Raw genomic sequence first — 22,706 nt, 5'->3', positions numbered from 1 at the left:
GCGTTGCCTCTGCCGTGAACATGTTGTATTTTCGTATCGTTCTTTTGATGGAGGAGCCCGCTCACCCAAATCAGTTCAACCTAAAAAACTGTTCTCAGCGAGATGGCTGCTCCTATAATGGTGTCAACCTACCTCTTGTCCAAACGTAAGTCCTAGAGATACCATAATGATGCCGGTGATCCTTTCATACTTAGTCTTGCTCACCCCAATCGTATATTATCCCGACAGAGGAAGCAACTGCAAAGACCGCAGCCAAGGTTAATCGAGTCATCAACGTTGTCATGCGGCTGACTCTCCACGAACCAATAAAATAGCTGCCAATAAGACTCGCATTGATGAATGGCCACCAACTGGGATCGTTCGAGACTAGAGTCATACTATTAGAGGGTGGGAATGAGTGAGCGGGGGAACTTGGTGTACGTATAACGATCACATTTGTGCTTGATATGCCACAATCCAGCGCTTACATCGCCAAAGTGAGGAATGATATCTGATTGATTGAAGCAAGTGATTCAGTATGAGTTTCAGTAGAAATAGAATGTGTATCCAAGGATACCGATGGGATCAAGGTAGGGATTCTTCATGAAATCGTAAAGCAGTGACTCGCGCGGAATGTTTGAATGTCGCAAAAGATCGATCAGAGAACTGTTCGTGATCTTGGCAACGTGCTATGTTGCGCGATCTTCGGGGTATTTTCGGTATTGCTGGGTTCAGCACAACAACGACACTATCATATCGGAAGATCACGAATCTAACACAGGTTTGAACAAGGTATGAAGACGTTTTCTCTCAAGGTTAGCAATATTCTTCTTTGAAATTCACTGTACTCACTCGAACCCAATGCTTAATCACAACATGAGCGAAAATCCACAACCTTTCTTCTAATTCATGTACACGCTGATAAAGTGCGACCACAAGTATATACACGTGTCGTATCCAGTTTCCTGTCATAGAATATGATAGACGCGTGAGGCTACGAGGGCAGTCGTACAAAGAAGGGGAGGTGGTACAAATCAAAGTGCGGCGTCTAGGACGCGAAGAGCGGAAGTCCGAAGAAGTCTTGAACAGATCACCTTCCGCATCCATGTGCATGCCATAGGAACTTGCGAGGGTTAAAGTAGATGACCTCCTCAAAGAAGATGGACACAGATACTGAAACAAGAGTGCCAAACGTCGAATTGGAATTCGAGGACGCAGTGAATTTTCGAATATGGCTCTTGGAAGTATTGATGAGCTGGGTGACGAAGGGCCAAGTGAATGTTCCACATGGACGGAAAATGTGTTCATCTCGATGAGAAGGGCCTTGAAAATGAAAGTAGTAGTAAGAGAAGTGGCTAGTAGGGAAGAGAAGACGTTCCGAGAAATGCTCTCCTGATAATCAACATTTGCAACTGTCACGAAATTGATGATGCTATTGCACGTGCCACGTCGAGCATTTTAGTACGCGTCGTGATGGAAGGGAGCTCAGTGACTGCTCTTGCTCCTTCAAGAGCGTCTTTCTTTCGAGCTCCGACTTGAGCGCCTGAACATCATCTCGGGGAACCAGCTCGATCGTTGTTGAGCGCGGGTGCTGAGAGAGAGAAACGAATGCAAGGAACGAACAGTCGCGGCGCGTGCGCTCAGCTGCTGGATGTATAGTGGTGCGGGTATTCCGGTTCGAGATTATCTGTACATTCTAATCAGAGTCAACGCCCAACTTCGTGACCGAAATTCAGGTTAACACATTAAGACTCTCAGGCTATATATGTGACTGTTGCCAAACCAGTAGAGGAGGATAGAATACATGCACGCTACCATACATGGCATGCAGCGCAAACTTGAAAATGTGAAGTAGCGCACCCAGGCCATAGTACATGGTATGAGGATCCAGTATTCAATATTCATGCATAAAATGATATGTACCTTTCCCCTGGGTCAAGCTCACAAGCATCTTGTGCAGCGGCTCTTTGTGTGTGTCCTGTTCACACCCAGGCTGCTAGTCCGTTCTCGTTCCAATGCCCACCTGTTGCGTTATACACCAGCATTCTGCTTGTCCCCCCCTTCATGCATACGGATTTCCACCAGTGCGATATTGTATGTCATTCACATCTGGACCCGCTAAGATCCAGTGCTCTAACTTGAAGCAAGTACTCAGTCCCAATCCCGTGGCGTCCCGCTCTTTCAAACTCGAACCGAAGTCACTTGATGAAATCGTACGGCCGTTCGGCGACTTTTTCACAGCAAATCTAGATCCGCGGTGAGCATGCCGTCCTTTCAACTATTTTTTTCGTTAAGCAAGCCTATAGAGAACCGGCTCTGTACAATCTATTAGCTTACAAGGGATCTGACGCCACAAGACTTCTCAACCTCCAGCAAATCTCTCCGAAGAAAGCAAATATCATCTCCACTGCATGTTCACCCCAACTTCACCTCTGCCACCACCAAAGTCCTTATCCCATCCCAATGATCGAGCATATAATCACTTGACGCGTTGTGTCGTAAACCATGCTGCACGGATGTAAAAGCAGAAACATGACTCACTGACACGCTAGTAAAAGCATACAAAGAAGATCTGCCATGCCGGTGAGTGATTGGGTTAAATGCGAACCACTCATACTCACACAAAGCGCCCATCAGCGCAGCCTGAGCACTGGCTACTAAGAAAGCAAACAGAAGGACAGCCCTCATTGACAGCGTCAGTGGCAGATATTGATGCTGCCAAAGCAGCAATAACGGCGAGGACAAATGGAAAACGCATTATTCGTGATACTAGCATGGGCTCAGGTAAGTCTGAAGGGGAATGTAGGAAGATTTTATGTGCTGAATACTGTTCTTCATGGTAACATGAGAGAACTAAGGTTTTATGAAATCCCCTCTCGAACTGATGTACCTGTAATTCCAGCTAATAGCCACCTCAGATCGACCTTGTGAAGCTCGGTCTGTTGGCAATTTGACGTGGAATAAGATATCTCCTTCTGAGGCAAGGTCAATGCCAAGCACATTGCCACCTAATAAGATCAACCTTGTGAATCAACGCCTTCCGGCAATTTGGCGTGGAACAAAATATCCTCTTGCGAAGCCAGCTCGTAACAGGGACTGACCAGCTAAGTTCAGCTTGTTGTTCGGAGTAGGGACCGCATGTCCCTCGTTGAATGTAACAAACCTATATGATGTAGCAGTCCGTCGCGCATGCACCAAGAGCACGAATCGACATGTGGGCGAATCGCGTATTCTGAGTGTGTAAAGTTGACCAATAAGCCATTTGACTACATCGAGCTTTGGTGCCATTATCAACTATCAATATGCACATGACAATATATGGAAATAACTTAGAGATGTCCCTGCACCGAATCTGTGAACAAAGACTCAAATGATACTTCGATCCTGAGTGCATCATGATTTTGCGAATGATTTCATTGGATTTACTTACAGTATTTGTAGATTCGTATACAGTTATGACAGCGGTGATTCGTCATAATTATCCCCGGTAACGATAGCTGCCAGCGCATCGTCAATCCATCCCAGGGCGACTATCATTAAAAGGTTTCAGTGATAAAACATTTTAAACAAAATGACAGGCGCTCTCAGCACGACAATTGACCCTGGGTGAAAAGAACATCGACAATTTGTGGTGGAGTGTGACTAGCATGAGGAGGCCACCAGGTTGGTGGGTGCTATAGGCAGGCTTTGAGAGATTGCAGAGGACTGCAGAGTAGATGGTGTTGGTGTGGGTCGAGACTGAAAAATGCAAGTCGAAAATGTGAGTATACTTAGGGATGTCTCTGCAGAAGACAAGGTACGACAATGTGCTGACGACTTTGGTGACATATCTCTTGGCACAGCGGCATCTCTAGTAGATGAGCTTGACGACTATTTGCGGCAACCAGTGGAGAATACCAAAGTCCCACTGCAATGGTGGGTCCACAATCAAAAGACGTATCCGAATTTGCACCGGATGGCACTTGATTACCTTAGTATTCCTGGTAGGTCGTGCACCATCACTTTCGCTAGCATCACAGCTTATGTGTTGCACGCCATAGCTACCTCGACTGCAGTGGAACGTGTATTTTCGCAAGGCCGGCACCTTTTACACTTTACTCGAAACCGCCTGTCTCTGTCATCGACTCGTGCATTCCTTTGTCTCGGCTCATGGCTCCGCTGTGATCTGGTAGCACCTGAGGAACTTGCTGAGATCATGAAGTCTCTGAAGAAAGAAAACGAGAAGATGAGAGTGTTGGGTGAGGTTATTGGACCTACATAGTGTACTATTTCTTGTGTGTGTACCCGCGGGTAAATACAACATCGGGGGTAGGCTGTTATACATTATTGAAACTTAACATAGCATATAGTCTGAGCGAGAGCAGCAGACAGGAGCAGACACATAACTTGTAAGTACTGTATGATCGCAAGTACCTCCGGCATCACTGGCATCTGTCAAATTTCAAACTCCTCGCTTCGCCTGCCAAATTTCTCCGAGATCGACTAGTCTGACTACGTCAAACACTTGATATCTCAAAGACACAGTCCAGATAGTACTGGTTACGAGACTACCGGCAAAGTGCGTTAGCCGTCATTTCTACTTGCTCTCGGACTGTGATTCTCGCCGTCTGACTCCAACACGGTGAGTGAATGCTTTTAGCCTCTTACCTATATATGACGTTGTATAAATCCGAGCCATGCGTGATAGTATCTAAGTTTCACTGGGTTTACTGATCGGTGTAAGCATGCTGGCTTACTAGAGTTCCCATAGTCTATATAATACTGTCCGCGATACTGAAACACATAGTTTTCAGTATCACTGCCTTTTAGTGTAACAGTTAAGCGGACGACAGTCTTGACTCAGTTACCGGTGCAAAATTTAATTTACGTTGAGCCCTGGTTTGACTTTGCCTTGGTCAATCAAGGCAGGAACGGACATCCGATATCCCTCGATCTCGTTTTAAATATCCAAGCACTGGATGATGGTATAACTAGCATGACTGCCATCGTCATTACGCCTACTAAGCTCATCTCTTGCCTGCACCCCATTCTCTAACAGTATGACTGTAGTCTCAAATGACTCCAATTTTGTGCCGGTCATCAATGCATATCGTTTTTCCAGCTATTTTATAGGGTTCGTGGAGAACAGTCGGATGTCCAAGCTGATTTGTCTCAATCTAACCTTGGCTGTGGTTTTGCAGTTGCCGCCATGAGTTGCAGTAATGTATGATTGGGGTGAGCATGAAATATCGAAGAACTGCTGAAATCTTACAAGTATATTCAGCGCTCACATTTGGCCAAGAGGTATGTTGATTCCATGACCGGAGCAGCTATCTCGCTGAGAATGGTTTTATAGGTCGAACTCATCTGGGTGAGTAAAGTCTCCTGTCAGAGGAATTACACGTGACAATACACTTAATTCTCGAGGCAACGTTGGCCCTTAATGACAGTTCTGTATCTCAGTGTATGCAGCTTGTCTGTCACGGTTTCCATGTTGTACTGACGTGAAAATAACCTAGGTGCGCTATCTTGGAATCTTACGTGCCCTGTATGTCGGAAGGCTAAGCGATCGGTGTTGTGCTAATCATATATCTCTCATAATAAGCCTGAACTTGCTGAGTATGTCTCCTTAATACATTCACCGTCTTTGCTTCTTCTGACCAATGACATACAGCCAGTGTTCCTACAATCTTGTTGACAGATACAGTGAGTCTTCTGCACCTGAGATGCCTGCTGTTTCCCTTCAATTAACCGTGGTGCCCTGTAGCAGTGCGTGTGGTTATTTACTAACTTCTTGGTTCACTAATGACTGCTCCACCATACTGCCACAGATGTGAGTCTGTTTGGTGTGTGCTATTCGAGGCTGATCACTGACTGGATTCCTCAGGCTGGATTCTGTTTGTCATACGGAATTGGATGAATTTGTGTGGTATTTGCAATGGTGTGGGGTAAGCTTGGCACTTGCGAAAACTCAATGATATTGACTTGACTGAAACTTCTTCCAAGCCATCATCATCACTCGGTTGTATGCCATGTATCAACGATCCAGAAAGATTCTGATATCTCTCGTTGTCACCTTCCTGGCTGTCGTAATTTTCGACGGAGTGGTCACCATGATATCGGCGATACATGAACCAGAAGGTATGCTTAGTGATTGGGGTCAAAAATGTGCATGGGGCTCATTGCTGAGTGCTGAATACAAGGGGAAGTCATTCTCTCCGGCACCTATCAGTGCTCGATTGGCATTCCGGAAGATGTCGCACTTCTGGATACCATTGCTTGGATACTGTCCACTGTGTGGGAGGTCCTCACAATGTGTCTCGCAGCCTGGATTGCGGTAAAAACACTTCCGTGAACTGCGACGATATTCGGTAGCGGGGATTATCGGGGACTGTTTCACGGTGTTGATGAAAACTCACATGCTTTACTTTACGAGGTGAGCTCATATTATGATTATTGTTCCCTCTTTCCATTGAAGGGTCGGATGTGGTAGCTTTGTCGCAGTCTCTTGCTTCAACATCATTCTTGATTCTTCTCTGCCACTTTCAACGGTATGTCAATCTTTCACTTACCTCTGCATGCGACCGTGATTCATCATTTGTATAGGATCAATCTTCCCCAGAAACTCAGACTTATTATGGCTTGCTCCAGGTTTTGGTGGCCATCCAGTCGGTCATGCTAGGACCACGCCTGATCCTTGGGGTTCGAGAATATCATGCTGAGCTCGTGGCCGACTCTGACGCAGCAATTGGCATGACCTCAATCGTTTTCCAGGAGCGCGTGCATATATCGACTGAAAATGGTGTATAGTACGGGAGATGTTCAGTGGAGCGAACAGTTGTCCAGTGCTCTGCAGGGAGCAGCAGGAGAATTCGTTTGATTCATTCCCACTTTCGTTTTGGTATTTATTTAAGTTGTGAAGTAGACCTTGTAAAGGAAATATAAGCCTGGGCGATTTTTTCGTCGTAGTATTTATCTAAGTAACTATAGGTCCTGACAATATTTAAATCAATATACTTAGCTAGATGCCCCTACTGCCCACCTACACTTACACCAAGCACTGGTCGTTTTCTCTTCGTCATGTCATCATCCCTATGATTGCTTGAGAGTCAAGCTGTGTAACACTACTGCAATTCCTCGGCAACGAGTCCTCGATTCATTTACTTGCCTCATTTAACGTCCCACCCTCGTCTTCTCACCTGACTCGGGCCAACTGGCTTTCAGAAGATTCACGCACATTGCTTAAAAGGTGCGCGGGGCACATTCGTGCATGCATGCCTTGATGACGCGGGACATACTTAATGAATTTTGACGAGGTTAATTAGCTTGCCTTTTATTTTTTGAGGTGAGAATACTAATACGAACTTATACGAATTGTTATTGAAGCGCTATTGGGGATACCCGTACGCTATTAAGTATCGTGCTAAGAAAGCTGTGAGTAAGCTCTCTGCGTCCTTTCTTTAGCCAAGACCTAGTCTGGGGAGTCTGGGGAATCCAGGGTACTAATGTCTGGGCATCGTACACCAAACATAAAACAGCTTGTCGGCATGGATCCAAACGGTGACACCAACGCACCCAGAAACAGACATGCAGGCACCAGCGCCAGCGAAAGTGCAGGAGTTGAGCATCTGCTGCTTGATGTCAGGTTTGGGATGTGATGGCGACTTCGAGACAGGGAGGGGTGAATCTCTCAATGTAGCTGGCTGACAGAGACAGCTTCCGGGACATAGCAGGACTTAAAAAATGATCCCGTAGATGCGACCAAGATATCTTGACAATGGAATCGACGTTGGGGCCGTGATTTAGGTTTGGGGATTTGGAAAGTGCGTGCGAGAACGCTCCAGGTCGCTGTCGTACTCTAGGAGATTTGAGGGCATTGAAGAAGAGAAGGTTCTATGATATTTGAAGGGCGCTGTGTTGCGAATTGTCACAAGAACATATGTGCTATGCGCGTAGGAGGGCAACTAACATTAAGAAGATTTCAAGCACACAGAAATGATAAAATATTTTAAACAAAGTGACAGGGGCGCCCCGAGCACGACAATTGACCCTTGGTGAGAAGAACATCGGCAATTTGCGGTGGTGCATGACTAGCACGAACAGGTCATCAGGATGGTGGGTGTTTCAGGCTGGCTTTGAGAGGTGGCAGAGGACTGAGTAGATCATCGGTGTCGATGTGGTTCAAGACTGAAAAATGCAAGTCGAAAATGTGATTATAGATACGTGGACACTCACGTTTTTCACGATGGAAATGTATTTATGAATAGCCCAGAGTTGTGGCCTACGCCGATGTACACTTAGTTGGGAGATCTAGTAGGGAAATGCAAGGGATCATATATACGTACGTGGAGTGGCCCGGGATCACAAGGCTGATCATTCTGAAGAGAAAAGAAGAAAAGGCGAAAGCAGTGCTTTGAACTGGAAGGCCGAGATGCTCACTGCAGGAGATTGTCAGCTGTACACGGCAGAGTTAGGGTGTAAGTACTTGTTCAAGTTGAGCTCGCAACTTACCTCACACGTGATCGCCGTCAGCTTACATACCTGAGCTTACGTGAGCGACAGCGTAGATGGTCTCTAATCTATTCATTCATTTGCCCGCGCCGTGCCTCAGGCTGCTTGTTCATTCTTGTTCCCATGCACAACTGCCACTTCACAAACCGACCAACCAACCAGCATCCCGCCTCTTGATATACACAAATTCCCACTAGCGCGACATTAATTGCATGCAAGCATCCCGGTGCTCCAACTTGAGATAAGTACTTAGGCCCCATGGCATCCTGCTCTTTCAAAGTCAAACAGAGGTCACTTGATGAATTATACGGCCGCTCGACAACTTGGCCACAGCAAATCTAGATCGACAGTGAGCATCCCGTCCTTTTTCGACTATTTTCTCTAAGTCAAGCCATAAAGAACTGGCTCTGTACAATCTGTTAACTTGCAAGGCCCTAACGCTACAAGAATTCTGAATCTCCATCGACCTCTCCAAAGAAATTAAATATTATCGCCACTGCATGATCAATTTCGCATCTGCCGCCACCAAAGTCCTTATCCCACCCCAACGGTCGAGCATCCCATCGCTCCACGCGTCATGTCATCAACCATACCGCACGGATGTGAAAGCAGAAACATGACTCACTGCCAATTTATGCATCTCACTTATGATTACCAGAGGAACTCATTCTCTCCGGCATCTATCAGTGCTCGATTGACTACCCGGAAGATGTCCTACTTCTAGGTCCCATTACTTGGATACTCGGCACTGTGTGGGAGGTCCTCGCATTGTGTCTCGCAGTCTGGATTGCGGTAACACTTCCGTGAACTGCGACAACATTCTGCAGGAAGAATTATAGGGGACTGTTTCACGGTGTTGATGAAAACTCACGCGCTTTACTTTGCGAGATGAGCTCATATTGTGATTATCGTTCCCATTTTGCCACTCAAGAGCCGGACATGGTAGCTTTGTTGCTGTTTCTTGCTTCCAGCTCCTTTTTATTTTCTCTGCAACACTCTCGATGGTACGTTAATCTTTCACTGATCTCTGCATGCGATCACAATGCATCATTTCTATAGGATCATTCTTCCCTGGAAACCGAGATCTATTATGGCTTGCTTCAGATTTTTACGGCTGTGCAGTCTTTTGTGTCGGCACCACGCCTGATCCTTGGCGTTCGAGAATATCACGCTAAGCTCGTGGCCGACTCCGACGCAGCAACTGGCATGACCTCAATCGTTTTCCAAGAGCGCGTGGATATATCGACTGGCGGTGGTGTGTAATATTCGGCGAAGTTGACGGTTGTCTAGTGCCCTGCAAGGAGCAAGGGAATTTACTGTCATAAATTCCCACTTTCGTGATAGTATTGATCTAAGTTATTTGGTACTTTGAAGCAGAATTCAAGGAGACATAGGTTTGGGCAAAATTTTCATCGTAGTATTAATAGTTAAGTGCTTTGCTATACATACATGCTGGCAATGTTTAAATTATTATTGACACAATAGCGAAGTGGTTCGAACAAAAACTTGAATGATAGGATCAAAGCCCCGATTCGAAGGAGCGCTGATCATTCTGAAGAGAAAAAATGGTCAGTAAGAAGAGGCAAAAGCAGTGCTTTGAACTGGAAGGTCTGGATCATGCTCACAGAGGATTATTGATTATCTTGTCGCCATTTAGGATGCACTTTTAATTTACTCTTGCCACCACATAAGGTATCTTTCGTCCTTGCCTATCCAAACCGCGACATATATTATGTATAAGCATTACGATGGAACGTAGTATAAAAACTAAGCCTCTGGTTCCCTGCAGAGTACCCGGCATTGTAGTATAGATCAAAACGAACCCTTCCCATGTTACACACTACTACTAGTTGACACATGCACGCGCTCCTGGAAATAAACTAAGGTCATGCCGGTTGCTGCATCAGAGTTGGCCACGCTCTTAGCGTGATATTCTCGCACACTGAGTATCAAGCGTGGTCCCAGCACAAACAACTGGACAAGCAAGACAATCTGAGTGAGACCCGGATAAATCTGGCTTTCGAGCGAAAATGGGTTCTATAAGATTGATGAACTGAGGTTGCATGCAGAAATCAGACAGATTGACATACCGCTGAGATAGCTGGAGACAAATAACCGAAATTGAGACAAGAGACAGCAACAAAGCTAGCATATGCAGAACTTCAGCGGAAAAAGAGAATCCAATTCATATTATGAGCTCACCCCACAAAATAAAGTAAGTGACTCTTCGTTAACGCCGTGAAACAGTCCCTGACAATCCACCCGGTTGATGGTCGTTTTAGTTCACGGAAGTGTTTTACAGCAATCCATATTGCGAGACAAAGTGCGAGGACCTCCCATGCAGTGGTGAATGACCAATAGATGAAATAAGAGAGATCTGCGTTGTCCCCTAAGTCAACAGAGCACTGGTAGGTGCCGGAGAGAACAAGCTCCTCTGTTATTCATCAGTGAGCCTGGTGCATTTAGTCTTTCATCCGTGATTACAGCTTACCCTCTGACATATCCATCGTTATCATTGTTATGGTCACTCCATTGGCAATAGTGACAGCCAGGAGGATGGCGGAAAGAAATGTCAGTATCTTTTTGCACTGATACATGGCATGCAACCGAGCGATCATGATGACTTGCACAGTGTTTCAGCCAAGTCAATATTACTGATGAATGGCTAGCTCACCGCCTAGTATTGCATTTACGACTGTGATCATTGAATTTGACGTGACGTACACAATATGGCCTGGCAAAACCAGTTTGTAATCAGCCTCGGAAGACCACATACTCCACTCAAACTCACAACTGTGGGAGTCATTGTACGGAACCAAGGAGACACTAAAGCACTTACCCCTATATGATAATGCAGCTGATTAGACGGGAATGACCAGCATCGATGCGGAACACTCACTGCATCTGTCAGCGAGATTGTTGGAACATATACTGTATGCCACTGGTCAGACGAAATAGACACGGCGGTGTGTGTGAAGAGACATACTCAGCAAGCCGATGCTGATATGAGATGTGATTAATTAAGCAGCACCAAACACTTAGCATTCCAAACATACGTCGTGTATATTATTCCAAGATAGCGCGCCTAGGAATTTTTCAAGTCAGTACAACTTGCCAACCACACTCATCATACAAGCTACGTACACTGAGATACAACCCAGTCATGAGGGACCAGTGTTGCTTCTGCCGCAAATCAATTATTGGTTTTTATGACATGGGACTCTGCTCACCCAAATCAATTCAACCTATTGAACCATCCTTAGCGACATAGCTGCTCCGGTAATGGCACAAACCTACCTCATGTCCGAATGTCAATGCTGGGATTGCGATGAGGACGTTAGTGGTTCTTTGATACTATCTTGCTCACCCCAATCGTACATCACTCCAGCGGAGGCGGCAACTACAAAAAGATTAGATCGACAAGCACTGCCCCACTGACTCTCACGAACCTATAAAATAGCTGGCGATACGATACGAATTGATGGATGGCCACCAACTGGGATCGTTTGAGACTAGGGTCATACTGCTTGATGATGGTGAGGGAGTAGCGAACGAGTTGGCGGATGTGTACGATTGTGCTCGTGCTCCGTTGGATAATATACCATCATGCAGTGGTTTATGTTACAGCCTAGGTGCTGTCTTAATTGACAGAAGCACGTAATGTTGCATGGAGTCAACTAGACAGAGGAAGTCGATCCAGGGGTCTTTGATTGAATCAAAGTTGGTTGCGAAACACAATCAAATGCACTGCACTAGTACTGTTGGTGGATCCGACGGTGAGCGTGGTAACTTATTCCAAAATACGATTCGCGAGATATTCTTATTCTTCCACTTTTGTGCGATCCATCAGATAAGGATTCTCGTTATACGATTGCACGCGGAAGTATGAGGGACCATCGAGACTTCCTGCCGTTCTAATCATCATCGACAAGTATGAATGTCTTGCCACCCCGCTTAGCAGCTGACGGTTTCCCCGGGCATGAAACACGCGCAAAGTCTGTCAAAATGTCACCTAAATATTCGGAAATGAAATGTAGGGAGGTCCAAAGGGAGAAAATAGACAACTCACTTGTCTAACCTGGGCTGCCAACACCCACTCCAACTCGAAGCAGTGCACACCTCTCATATTCCTCCTGGAGACCTGAGTCGTGATTCAAAGTCACCTTCGCCGGTCATCGGGTTATTCGCATTTAAGGATACCAAACCTGGGCAAGCGTATTGCGAAGCTGTGTAGTGACAAGACACGCACTGCATTCAAATTCAATCATTGTACGCGCAGTCGGTGATGATGCCATCATTTTTTGATTCAGCCACTGAGATAATCATCACCCGGGCCCCACCGTGACTGACACAGAAACGGGAAGATAAAATAAGACTCAGATAGCTTCAAGGTACGCACGATATACCTGGCTAGTACAGTATGGCGCCATGGCCGAGCAGGCCGCCACATCAGTAACTCAGAAGAGCAGTAGTATCTAGACAGACTCTCGTGAGTTCTCACAATATAAGTATATAATAGTAGCAACGCTTACAACGGCGATGATGGTAGAGAGAAATAGAGGCTATCCTCTCGCCGATCCCCGACTTTCTCCCCCATACGGTTTGGCATTTGGACATTGAACGTACTCCGAGCTGAAATTGATGCAGAGGATGAAGCCCGACTTTTTGATGTTCGAAACATTGACATTGACAATTTGTCGCCAAGTCATTCTTGCAAGCTTGAACCATTGGGCAAGTCGCCGGCCCAGCCAGCCGGTCGAACCGCGACCGGACAACTGCACGCATCACTGAGAGTTAGTATGAGTCTCCCGGGCCATTGAGCGAGCGAGACATCTCGTTAGCAAGGTTATTACAAGCTGTCCATAAAGTTGCACAATACATAGCAATAAAAAATCAAGCGGCATGATAATGAATAAGAATACACAACTCGGAATCATTCATATCCCAACTCAGCATCAATTCGCGCCCTCCGCAAATTCCTCCTCTCCTCGTCAGTCATACACGACCACCCCTCAACAGTCTCTGACAACTCCTCCTCGATACGCTCCTCCATCTCTATTTGCTTCTTGCTCTTCTTCGGCGGGGGCGGTCTCGGTAATGGTGGTGGAGGGGTCCGTCGGTTGGGGTGGAGCGGTGCGATCCGCGAAAGCATCGTTCGCGAAGATTTCACCAATGGCGAATAGGAAGGGCCGTTTAAGAACGGTGAATTTGGCTGTGAGTTAACACGCCGGATGAGTTCTGACATTGGGGTCGACTTGGATTTGACGGTGAAGGCACGTGACTTGAGAGTGGCCAAAGTCTGCTTTGGTGAGGCAGCTACGCTTTGCGGGGGAAGCTTCTGGGGAGAATGTAAGCAAGGATATCAAAGGGTATGGAAATGAAGCACCTTGGTTATCTCAGGGGCTGCCATGACTTCAGAATCCTTCTTGGGACTGTCGCCTTGATAGGCTTCGTCTTCGGGCAAATGGCTGCCTTGGTTGGGTAACCTCGAACAAGGAGGGTCGTAGTCGTCCTCATTCTCACTTTCCGAGAGAACTGCTTTCCCTTTGCCTTTTCCCTTAGGTTTCGATTTCGATTTCGTAGCGGGGGTGGGTTTTGGTAGTGCCTTCTTCTTCGAGGTAACTTTCGGTGCCTCTTCAACGAAATCGTCATCCTCGAGAGCACTAATGCCTGCAGCTGGCTGATCCGGGGGCAATTTGTGCGCAAGATCGTCGAGCTCGACTTCGTCAGCCTGTTTCCGACCTTTTTTCTTCCCCTTCGCCCGGGAAGACGACTTCGTGTCCTTTTTCTTACCCTTGCTCGCAGCAACGATGGTATCTGCCTCCTCGTTGGCTTTTTCAAGTGTGTGCGAGTTATCGATTGGTGGGACGACGGGCGACAATTGCGCAGAGAATAGAGGTGTAATCATAGAAGATGATGAAGCGTCGGGCATATCTACATCAGTTTTATCGTCATGAACCTCTAACTCAAGCGGGGGAGCCCTCTTCCGTTTGCGAGTTATCACAGGTGGAGAAGAGGGCGGAGAAGACAAGTCGGGTGAAGGGGGAAGAGAAGACGGGAGGCGTGATATTGTAGAAGGTAGTTGGGACGGAAGCGCTGGCTCTTGCGGTGCGGGAAGAATAACGTCGCTCGGCTGAGTATCGATAGTGCTTTGTTTAGTGACCTTGGGTGAAGGCAATGTCCTAGCTTTAGGCTTGGGTTTCGGCTTGGGTTTGACGGGCTTGTCTTGGGACTTCTGCCGCTTCCGTGGAGGCTTGAGGGATAGTTCGTCGAGGTCGGACTCCGATGTTAACTCTATCACATCATGGTTGACAGACACGTAAGTCAGCTTCTTAACCTGAGTCTTCCGAGTGCGCGTCTTGGCTCGGTCAGCAATGCTAAATGCAGGATCGACTTCCTCGATGAGTTCTGAGACAGCAGACGATGAGGTTGGAGGGCGGATGCTATCTGCAGCCAAGGTACTAGCTGGGACTGCAGATGCAGAACTGATGAGTGAGCCAGAGGAACGAAATTCATCGTCTTTGATGAAGTCATCATATATGGTGCTCGTAGTTCGAGACTTTCGTGGCACGGGACGTGGGCGTGGTTTAGACTTCGGTACAGGTGTTCCCGCGCCACGAGGGAGTGACGGAGAAATATTTGGTGGGTCAGAGTCTTGGTACCCTGCAGGTGGCGTAAACAGAGATGCGTTACTTATGTCGAGAGGTTCACGTCCTCGCTGGGGAGTTCGCGCTTGACTGGTAATAAATGAGGCGGTCTGAATGAGTGACGCTGTAAAATCATGCCCGGTTAGCATACGGTACAGAACACGAAGCTTGAAGTATTCCTGACGCTGTAGTATCTTTTCTGGGTCTGTAGAAAACGGGTTTCCGCTCAAAAGACCGCTCTGGTCAGCAATTTGAAGAGGTCGTAAGGAGTCTTCGTCCTCGCTGTCAGCGACAACCCAGTCATCTGCAGCATCGGTCATGTTTCAATTTGCGGTGAATATGCCCGGTGTCGTCGATGACGATAAGTATGCAGAAGAAGTTAAGAAGAGCAAGACAAGACGCGAATCACAGTCGCGACATATTAAATGTACACACGCACGTGATCGTGTCACTCTAAATGTGGACCCGAAATACTTGGACAGAACTATGGATAATTATTCACACCCACTATACATCCCCACATCTGACCTGACCACTCCTCTGCGAATTTCCTTCTAACGAAGAGCGTGGAACGAAGGTTTATAACTTAGTCGTCAGTAAACGCAAGGGAAGGGACGCTGCGACCACAGATCGAGCGAGTGGCGCAAAGGATTTAGCCGGGCTCCTCTAGATTGAAGTTTCAGCTACTGATGCGTGGTTTGAGGAGGACGAGCGGATTTACGTCCATCTCAAGGATGCTCAGAAGGTCTTTCTGTCTTTCCCCAACCCCAAGTTTACAGTCGCACAAATGAGGGCTTAAAACGGTGGCAAATCAAAGTGCGTAGACGTTCTGCAATCTCTTCGCCTTGCTGGAAGATCCGGCTGTTACGGGAGTTGTAGGTTATCGCGGGGTTCTCGAGACTTGGTTCCTTGGGTCCTGGGATGACAAGCGCCAGGTGGACATTGTGCATGAGGTATCTTACTGATCGGTGTAAGTTATTGAAGGAAATATACACCACACCCAAGGAATGAGGTCTACCCTCAGTGATTCTGAACCTTTACAAAGATTCAGATCTATTACTACCATTGTGACATTGAGGGGAATAAGCTTACCAGTCAATGTTGAGTGTCATACTGAGTCCAACGTCACAGCAAACAAGCAGACGCCATGAGCCTGGGGACTCCTCGATATCTGTGATGCTGCCATCAGGTAAACATACCCGCTTGAGACCAACTTCGAGCTTCGTCCACTCAGCGCCGTCGTGTATATCATGCATCAAGTCATCATCTGAGAGCTCTGTGCGATCGATATCTTGAGAGGTGTCTCATAGATTGGCAACAAATGTTGACCTCAGAAGGAAGTGCTGTACTGCTTTGATTATGGGGCAATAAACGAGGACCTTTACAGGGATACGCTTGAACCGATCTTCACCTGTTGCGGGGTCTGTATGTTCATGTTTGGTATGATACACATTCCCTTTGCAACGAGAGACCGTGCATATAGGGGTGTCGAGTTTCTGAATGTCATCGAGAGAGTAGCGTTTGTAGCATACATCGCATATAGGGATCCTCAAAACATAGTCATCCGTTTGGAGTCCTAAGTGTTTCTTCACGGTGATGATTGAGCATCGAGGAATGGGGAATGTCAGTAATGCACCACAAAGCTCAATAAGATCCAGGCCGTCTTGAATCTGATTGGTGGCCTCAGCGACTGTCGAAGATCCAATAATGTGAGCAATCGCTGCCTGCAGGTAAAGTAGTCGAACAGGAGGTGTCTGTTGAAAAGCAGGAACGAGCTCTTGAAGCAGATCCTCGTCATCAGCACCAGAGCCAGCATGGTTCATCGTGGGAGGGACTGGGTTGTCGGCACTGGGATTCATCAGTGCATTATCAACATTTTCAATGAACTCAGGACTGGTGGATCGTGGGCAAGATGGTGGAGACAGAGAGCGAGGGTGATCAAGATCGTCATCATAAAAAATGTCATTGTTACAACTGTTGCCTTCATCCAATAGAGTCGTGTCATCTTGGTAGTAGTCGAAATCCAGATCTTGAATGTCTGTTATAACGTCGTGCGAGTCTTCCGCAACGAGGTTTGGTGATGGAGGTAAACTTGAGGAATAGACCGTTGGACTTGTATCTGTTGAGTCCAGAAGGTTGTCATAACTGGGATCCCGCTCAGGGACATTGTTTGAGTTTCAGAGACTGGGTCCATTGGTACTAGTAGCAGCAATTGAGTTGTTCTGATGTTTACTGTATTCCTGGGCTGCCCGTCATGCATTCAACAGGTCCGTGTCTTGTTCTACGTGTCTTCTCCGAGTTCGTGGAGTGACCATAGTAAACTGAAGGACAGTCTTCCTGCATTTCGTGCATCGGCAGGGTACAAGTTCCTCCTGATTGAAGGATTTCCTCGGTCAGCGAAGTAGATATCTTCATGGTCCTTACCTTTCTACCCATGGTTTGAAGATTACAAGCAATGGGTGAGACAGCTACACAAGCAAGTCATGGACTTGAGAACTACGACGTCGACGCAGCGTGACGCGACGGCCTCGTAAACGTCACGCGCTCGAAGATATCAAAAACAAATATGTTTTATATAAATGCTATGTCAAAATATACATGCATGATACCTTAATTAAGCTTGAGCTTATCCTAGGCTCGAGGACAGCGCATAGAATGTTGCCAGGATTTGGTCATAATGAGAGGATTAGTATGAAGTTTTAGCGTTGCTATGATGTGAGTAAAATGTGCGACGAATGTGGTGCGAATGTCTAGATTCGTGCCAGATGCGTCCCAGACGTAATCTGCGGTTTTCTGCAGTGACTATGTTATACCGTGACGTTAGATGGTGATATTTATATCCAGCACGAACGCCATCGTCATACGGCCACCAAGTTCGCCGTTCACCCACCCCAATTCTCTACCAATATGACCATCATCTCAAATGATCCCATATGGTGGCCGGCCATTGATTCGGATCGTGTTGCAAGCTATTTTGTAGGTTCGTGGAGAACAGTCGGATGTTGATGCCGATGTCTCAATCTAACCTTGATTGCGGTTTCGCAGTTGCCGCCTTTGTTGGAGTGACGTATGATTGGGGTGAGCATGATCATATCTAGGAACTGCTGATAGCCTACAAGTATTTCCAGCACTTACATTAGGACAAGAGGTATGCTGAAACTATGACTGGAGCAGCCATTTTGCTAAGAATGGTTTTATAGGTTGAATTAGTTTGGGTGAGTAGAGTCTCATGTCAGAGGAACACAATTGAAAATACGCTTCATTCCAGAGGCAACGCTGGTCCCTAATGACAGTTCTGTATCTTGGTGTATGCAGCTTGTTTGTCGCGGTTGTCATGTTGTGCTGACTTGAAGGTATCCTAGGTGCGCTACCTTGGAATCTTATACGCTGCGTATGTTTGGAAGGTTAAACAATCGGTATCGTGCTAATAATCTCTCATAATTAGCCTCGACGTGCCGGGTATGTCTCCTTAGTACATCACTCACTGCCTTTACTTCTTCTGACACACGGCATACAGGCAGCGTTACGACCATCTCTCTGACAGATAAAGTGAGTCTTCTGCACAGATGCCTGCCATTCCCCTCCAATTAACCGTGATGCCCTGTAGGAGTGAGTATAATTCTTTACTAACTTCTTGGTTCACTAATGACTGCCTCAGATGTGAGTCTGTTTGGAGGGTATGCTTCCCGAGGCCGATCACTGACTGGATTCCTCAGGCTGGATTCTGTTCGTCGCATGGACTTGGACGAATGTTTTGGTATTTCCAATGCTGTGGGGTGAGCTCAAGAACTCAGTGGTATTTGACTCGACTGAAATATGCTGCAAGTCATCATCATCACTCGGTTACATGCCATGTACCAACGATCCAGAAAGGTCCTGATATTTCTTATTGTCAACTTCCTGGTCGACAACATTTTCAATGGAGTGGTCGCCTTAATGACAACGATGCATCCTTCAGGGGGTACGCTTAATTGTGGATGTCAAAAAATATGCATCTCATCGACTGATTCCAGGGGAAGTCGTCCTCTCCGGCACCTATCAGTGCTTGGATGGCTATGCGGAAGATGTCCTACTTCTGGGTTCCATTACTTGGATACTCTCCGCTGTGTGGGAGGTCCTCGCAATGTGTCTTGCAGTCTGGATTGCAGTAAAACACTTCCGTGAACTGCGACAACATTCGGCGGGAGGGATTGTTGGGGATTGTTTCACGGTGTTGATTAAAACCCACATGCTTTACTTTGCGAGGTGAGCTCATATTGTAATTATTTTTCCCTTTTTCCACTGAGGGATCGGACGTGGTAGCTTTGTTGCTGTTTCTTGCGTCCAGCTCATCATTAATTTTTCTCCAACCCCAGCGGTATGTCGATCTGTCACTAACCTCTGCATACGACCATGATTCATTCTTGCTACAGAATTATTCTGTGGGCGTTTATGGATTTCTTCAGGTTGTGAGGGTAGTGCAGATGTTTGTGCTGGGACGATGGAACTCCGAAGTGGGGTACGCAACTAGCGAGGATTTGGGTGGAATAAGGAAAGTAGTGCATAGGATTAAACGGTAAATGTTGAGAGGTGTGCATTTGCAGCCAGGAGGTGAGTCGACTATTACTTTGTGGCATCGACTTCATTTCTAACTTTTATGATGGCTTGCCAACTTTCTGTAGCCGTACTACTAGTAGAGGCGACACCTGGATCTTCTTTTCTCCCATTTCTGTTTGTAATCTAGGGGTGGTGCTGTATTCTCCGCGCATCAACATTCAATCATGGATCTTGAATTGGGCTGTGACTATTGGTGCAAATCGAGTGTGTTGCGCTTCATATCAGTCCCGCACTCACTATTTCTGGCATCCTTATGTCCGATGACCGAGGCAGCTGTTTCACGCCCGACATTTACGTGGAGCGCATCTCATTTCGGTGATCCAAGCACTGCATAGTGGTGTATAGCGCGAATGTCATTGTCATACCATGTCAATCAAGCTCAAGTCCGTCTCTTACTTACATCCATTCTTCTAACAGTATGACCATAGTCTCAGACGACCCCAGTTGGTGGCCGTTGATCGATTCATTTCGTGTCTGCAGCTATTTTATACGTTCGTGGAGAGCAGTCGGATGTTGAAGCTTTGGATGTCTGAATCTAACTTTGATTGCGGTTTCGCAGTTGCCTCCTTTGTTATAGTGACATATCATTGGGGTGAGCATGATAATTCAAAAGGACTGCTGATATCTTACAAGTATTTTCAGCACTGACATTTGGACAAGAGGTATGTCAATACTATGACTGGAGCAGCTATCTCGCTAAGAATGGTTTTATAGGTCGAGTTGGTGTGGGTGAGTAGAGTCTCACGTCAGAGGAACACAGATGAAATTACACTTAATTCCAGAGGCAACGCTGGTCGCAAATGACAGTCCTGTATCTCGGTGTATGTAGTTTGCCTTTCACGGTTGTCATGTTTTGCTGACTTGAAGATATCTCAGGTGCGCTACCTTGGAATCCTATTCGCTGCGTATGTTCGGAAGGCTAAACGATCGGTGTTGTGCTAATCATCTATCTCTCATTCAGCATGGACATGCTGAGTATGTCTCCTTAATACATTCGCTGTCTTCGCTTCTTCTGACCAATGGCATACAGACAGCATTCTTACTATCTCACTGACAGATACAGTGAGTCTTCTGCACAGATGCCTGCTATTCACCTCCGATTAACCGTAGTGCCTTGTAGGGGTGGTGTAGTCCTTTGCTAACTTCTCGGTTCACTAATGACTGCCACACTATACTGTCACAGATGTGAGTCTGTTTGGAGTATGTGCTATCAGAGGCTGGTCACTAACCGGATTCATCAGGCTTTATTATATACATCGTATGGAATTGGATGTGCGTTGTGGTATTTGCTATGCTGTGGGGTGAGCTTAGCACTTGTGAGACTTCGGTGGTATTGACTTGACTGAAACATGCTGCAAGTCATCATCATCACTCGGTTGTATGCCATGTATCAACGGTCCAGAAAAATCCTGATATTTCTCATTGCCGCCTTCCTGGCTGACAACATTTTCAACGGAGTGGTCGCCGTGATGACAACGATGCATACTTCAGGGGGTACGCTCAATTCTGGATGTCAAAAATTATGCATCTCATCGACAAATACCAGAGGAACTCATTCTCTCTGGCACCTATCAGTGCTCGATTGGCATTGCGGACAACGTCCTACTCCTGGATTTTATTACTTGGATATTCGGCACTGTGTGGGAGGTCCTCTCACTGTGTCTCGCAGCCCGTATTGCGATAAAACACCTCTGTGAACTACGACAACATTCGACAAGAGGGATTATTGGGGACTGTTTCACAGTATTGATGAAAACTCACATGCTTTACTTTGCGAGGTGAGCTTATGCTGTGAATATGGATTCTCATTTCCGCTGAAAGATCGAATATACCAGCTTTGTTTGTGTTTCTTGCTTGAGCCTCATCCTTACTTTCTCTCCAACACTCTCAATGGTATGTCAATCTTTCACTGACCTCTGCATGCGATCACAATGCATCATTTCTATGGGATCAGTCTTCCCTGGAAACTCAGATTTATGCTGGGCTTCTTCAGGTTTTTGACGTCGTGCAGTCGTTTGTGCTAGGACCCCGCCTAATCCTCGACATTCGAGAATATCACGCTAAGCTTGTGGCCGACTCTGATGCAGCAACCGGCATGACCTCAATCGCTTTCCAAGAGCGCGTGCACATATCGACTGGCAGTGGTGTATAATGCTCGGTGAAGTTAACGGTTGTCTAGTGCTCTGGATGTGCAAGGAGCTGGGGAATTTCCTTTTATTTATTCCCACTTTCGTGATAGTATTGATCTATATTATTTGGTGTCTTGAAGTAGATTTCAAGGAGACATAGGATTAAGCAATGTTTTCGTCGTAGTATTTAGTTCAAGTGATTTGCTATATGTGCTGATAATGTGTGATCCAATGATCCTTTTCTCTGTGATGGGCGAACAGGCGTGCAAGAGTCAAGTCGCTACACAGCTGCAGTGCCCAACCAATCCGTCCTCGATTCATCTCCTCGCGTCGTCCAATGTCCCACCCTTGTCTTCTCACCCGACTCACCAACTGCTTACAGAAGATCCACTCAGGATAATTACAAGGTGTGCAAGGCACGTTCGTGCATATGCAACTTGATGATGCGAGGCATACTTAATGACAGGCAAGCTCCTCCAGGAGCAATAACCAACCTCAACCTCGTCAAAACTCATCAAGTCTACCTCGCATCATCAAGTTGTACATACACGAACGCGCCTCGTACACCTTGTAATCATCTTGAGTGAATCTTCTGTAAGCCGCTTGGCGTGAGTCAGGTGAACAGACAAGGGTGAGACGTTGAACGAGGCGAGAAGATCAATCGAGGACGCATCCCTCAGGAACCGCAGCAGTGTTGCACGACTTAGCTCTTGCGCGCCCATTTGCCTAAGCAATCATAGAGGTGATTGTCATCCCACATAAAAAGAACCATTGGTTGGTGCAAGTGTGAGCAGTGGGGATATCTAGTTCCATATCGATTTGAATATTGTCAGGACGTATAGCTACTCACTTAGATAAATACTAC

The 22,706-nt window shown here is 46.5% G+C and overlaps 2 protein-coding genes across 2 annotated transcripts; both read right to left on the bottom strand.

The window, feature by feature from the left end:
- Window positions 1–13,402: 13,402 nt before the first annotated feature.
- On the bottom strand, window positions 13,403–13,714 carry BJ212DRAFT_1289542 (uncharacterized protein; the record flags this gene model as incomplete). Its single annotated transcript, XM_041332061.1, has 1 exon — window positions 13,403–13,714. One exon carries the CDS (start codon window positions 13,712–13,714, stop codon window positions 13,403–13,405), a length of 312 nt encoding a protein of 103 aa, XP_041185511.1.
- A 2,175-nt stretch (window positions 13,715–15,889) lies between these two features.
- BJ212DRAFT_1488905 (uncharacterized protein) lies at window positions 15,890–16,939 on the bottom strand (the record flags this gene model as incomplete). Its single annotated transcript, XM_041341388.1, has 3 exons — window positions 15,890–16,151; window positions 16,209–16,407; window positions 16,528–16,939. 3 exons carry the CDS (start codon window positions 16,937–16,939, stop codon window positions 15,890–15,892), a joined length of 873 nt encoding a protein of 290 aa, XP_041185510.1.
- Between the last annotated feature and the right edge of the window lie 5,767 nt (window positions 16,940–22,706).

The sequence above is a fragment of the Suillus subaureus genome, assembly GCF_016647635.1.
Source record: "Suillus subaureus strain MN1 chromosome Unknown BJ212scaffold_205, whole genome shotgun sequence".
Lineage (NCBI taxonomy): Eukaryota > Fungi > Basidiomycota > Agaricomycetes > Boletales > Suillaceae > Suillus > Suillus subaureus.
The sequence above is the reverse complement of the archived record's forward strand: the minus strand, read 5'-3'. Positions and strand labels throughout refer to the sequence as shown.